This window comes from Frankliniella occidentalis, unplaced genomic scaffold (genome assembly GCF_000697945.3).
Source record: "Frankliniella occidentalis isolate FOCC.00 unplaced genomic scaffold, Focc_3.1 Scaffold4, whole genome shotgun sequence".
NCBI lineage: Eukaryota > Metazoa > Arthropoda > Insecta > Thysanoptera > Thripidae > Frankliniella > Frankliniella occidentalis.
This window is the reverse complement of record NW_026267134.1, coordinates 2,915,447-2,918,165: the sequence shown is the minus strand read 5'-3', so window position 1 is coordinate 2,918,165 and position 2,719 is coordinate 2,915,447. Positions and strand designations below refer to the sequence as shown.

The 2,719-nt window shown below is 55.5% G+C and overlaps 1 protein-coding gene across 11 annotated transcripts in view; it reads left to right on the top strand.

Annotated features, from left to right (window-relative positions):
- The window catches only part of LOC113204169 (nuclear factor 1 X-type), a 165,067-nt gene that overhangs the window by 104,760 nt on the left and 57,588 nt on the right, over positions 1-2,719 (top strand). For all 11 annotated transcript variants that reach the window (XM_052267999.1, XM_026419223.2, XM_026419216.2 and 8 more), the window contains exon 3: positions 771-962. In XM_052267999.1, coding sequence (XP_052123959.1) covers positions 771-962 — 192 coding nt within the window. The remainder of the gene's footprint in view (positions 1-770; positions 963-2,719) is intronic.

Genomic DNA, 2,719 nt, shown 5'->3' with positions numbered 1-2,719 from the left:
CTCTCTCTCTCTCTCCCTCTCTCTCCCTCTCTCTCCCTCTCTGCTCTCTCTCTCTCTCCCTCTCCCTCGCTCTCCCCCTCTCTCCCTTACTCTCTCCCTCGCGACACCGCATACCGATGGCGATAACTTCTCACTTCGCCCATCACACGCGCTGCGGTGGTGGCGGTGCGGCGGGTCATCTGCCGCCCGCCCGCGACAAGTTAATAAATACTGGAACAAAGGACAGCGGAGCGAACATTACGGCAGCTCCCCCCCCTCCTCCCCTTCTCTCACTCTCTGTCCCCAGCCCCGGCGGTGCGTGGAGGGAAAAGGACGGACAACGTCGCCGTCGTCGTCGACGACGGTCCACCTTGGGGAGAGACAAGGGACCGATAAAAATAAAAGGAGCCTCCGGCCTTAACAGCGGCACACCTTACCGTCCTGCTCACCGCACACTCCCCTTCTTCCCGTTCTCTCCACCCTGCCTCCCTCCTCCTCCCAAATCCTTGTGAGTCCATTCGCACCCCATCCCGTGAGGGCATCATTCTCGAAAGGCCTTCGGGGATTTAGAGAGTGAAGTCCTCCCCTCGCCCTGTCCCGCCCTGTCCTGCCCTGTCCTGGGCCGGCCGCCTCGACCTGCATGTTAGAGGCCACTAACTGCAAACCCAAGCGTTAAAAAAACGACGCTATACCACACTGTCGTTAGTATTTTACGAAGAGTGGTGCAAGTTGTGTTGTGTGTCATTTTTTTGAACATTTTCTTATCTTTCGTTTGTTTGTTTGTTTTGCAGAGTGAGAAGGCGGAGGTGAAGCAGAAGTGGGCCTCTCGGCTGCTGGGCAAGCTGCGCAAGGACATCACGCAGGAGTGCCGCGAGGACTTCGTGCTGTCCATCACGGGCAAGAAGCCAGCCATGTGCGTGCTCTCCAACCCGGACCAGAAGGGCAAGATGAGAAGAATCGACTGCTTACGGCAGGCGGACAAGGTGAGCATCACACGACCACACAACCACCCCAATACGATTCTCCCCGACGGGTACCCGCGTAGAAGTTCTCCAACGGGCGACCTGGACGAGCACGTCAGCGAACGACTAGCCGGACAGCAATCCCTGACGAGTACCCAAAGACTACGACGAGTACACGAAGACGGACATCACGCGATAGAGTACCTTTTACGTTACGATCACTCCCGGCGTGCATCGCAAAAATAGGTGACCACGCGGCGATAGCACCGCGACCATGGCGAGCACGGGGTGACATGAGTGGCGCGGGTGCCTCCTCTCTGCGTCCAGCAGACTCTCTCTCTCTCCCCCTCTCTGTTTGACGTCCTGACACGCAGCTCCTATCGCGGCGCTGGGCTCCGCTGGGCTCGGCCTGCTTCGCCACATCCATCATTGCGCTGCATCGCCGTGTTGTGTTCTCTGTCACACCAGGAGCGTAGGGTGGGTCAGCGCCGAGCCGTCGACAGGGAGGGAGCGAGAAGGGGGAGGGAGGGGGGGGAATGAAAACAACCGCGACTGGGGAAAAAATGCAAGAGAACGCGCCTAGAGACAAACCGAGGGGTGTGGAACAGGTCAAAAAAGTGTACACATGATTGTGTCTAGACAATCATTGTTTCAGATTGTGTGTGATTATGTGTGATTGTTTATGATTGTGTCGATGATTGTCTCTGATTGTTTCAGATTGTTGGGTCCATATTGGGACATAATTTTAAAAATTGTGTCATGATTGTGTGTGATTGTGTGTGATTGTGTGTGATTGTGTCTGATTGTGTGTGATTGTGTTAATAGTGTGTGATTGTTTCAGATTGTGTGTGATGGTTTCTGATTGTTTCGGATGGTTGGATAAATATTGAGATATATTTTGCAACATTGTGTCAGATTATGAAGTGATTGTGTGTGATTGTTTCGTGATTGTGTGTGATTGTTTCGTGATTGTGTGTGATTGTTTCGTGATTGTGTGTGATTGTTTACGATTGTGTGTGATTGTTTCATGATTGTTTCTGATTGTTTTTCCCGACGTACACATATTGTGTCCAGTTCCACACCCCTCGAGACAAACCAACCAAAGGGAAAATGTAAAAGGCCCTGCAGGATATACGCGAAGACAGATCTCCGCCGGGCTGTGATCTGGAGTCCGCTAGCGGTGCCCGCCTGGCACGTTGGATGTAAACCGTTTTTTGGTTTTGCCTTTACGGCCCGATTAAAAGAAAGAAGTTCAGCAGTGCCCCGCGTGGTCCTGGTCCTACGCCACTGACCTGGGCGAAGACGGGATGCCCCGCGCCACGCCACGCCACTCTATGGCAGCATTTGCATAACTGGTCGGCTCGCGATGAGGCGTTCTGTCCCGTAGGATACGGGGTGGGGCGGGGCCGGCGTCCCCATGCTGCCAGCCGCGCCGTTTGACAGACTGTGAGTTATGACCGGCCGCTCGGCCACTGTCCACGTCGAGTCCGTCCGTCTGTCCGTGGCGCTGCTGTCCGTCTGTCCGTCTCTGCCCGCCGCACACGTGGAGCGGTAGGTCGCGCGAGGCCGGTCGCGGGGACCATTCAGTAAACGGAGCTGAAAATCTCTGTGCGAAACGTTACGTCCGACTGTCGAGACGCGCGGGGCAAGGGAGGCGGGGCGGGGCAGGTTTAAAAGGCGTAAGGCAGAATGGGATAAAGTCAAGTTACATGTAGCCGCTTGATGAATGGGTTGGTCTTCACCCCTCAAGTGCCTCCCCGGCGCAGCGCCGCCGCCCC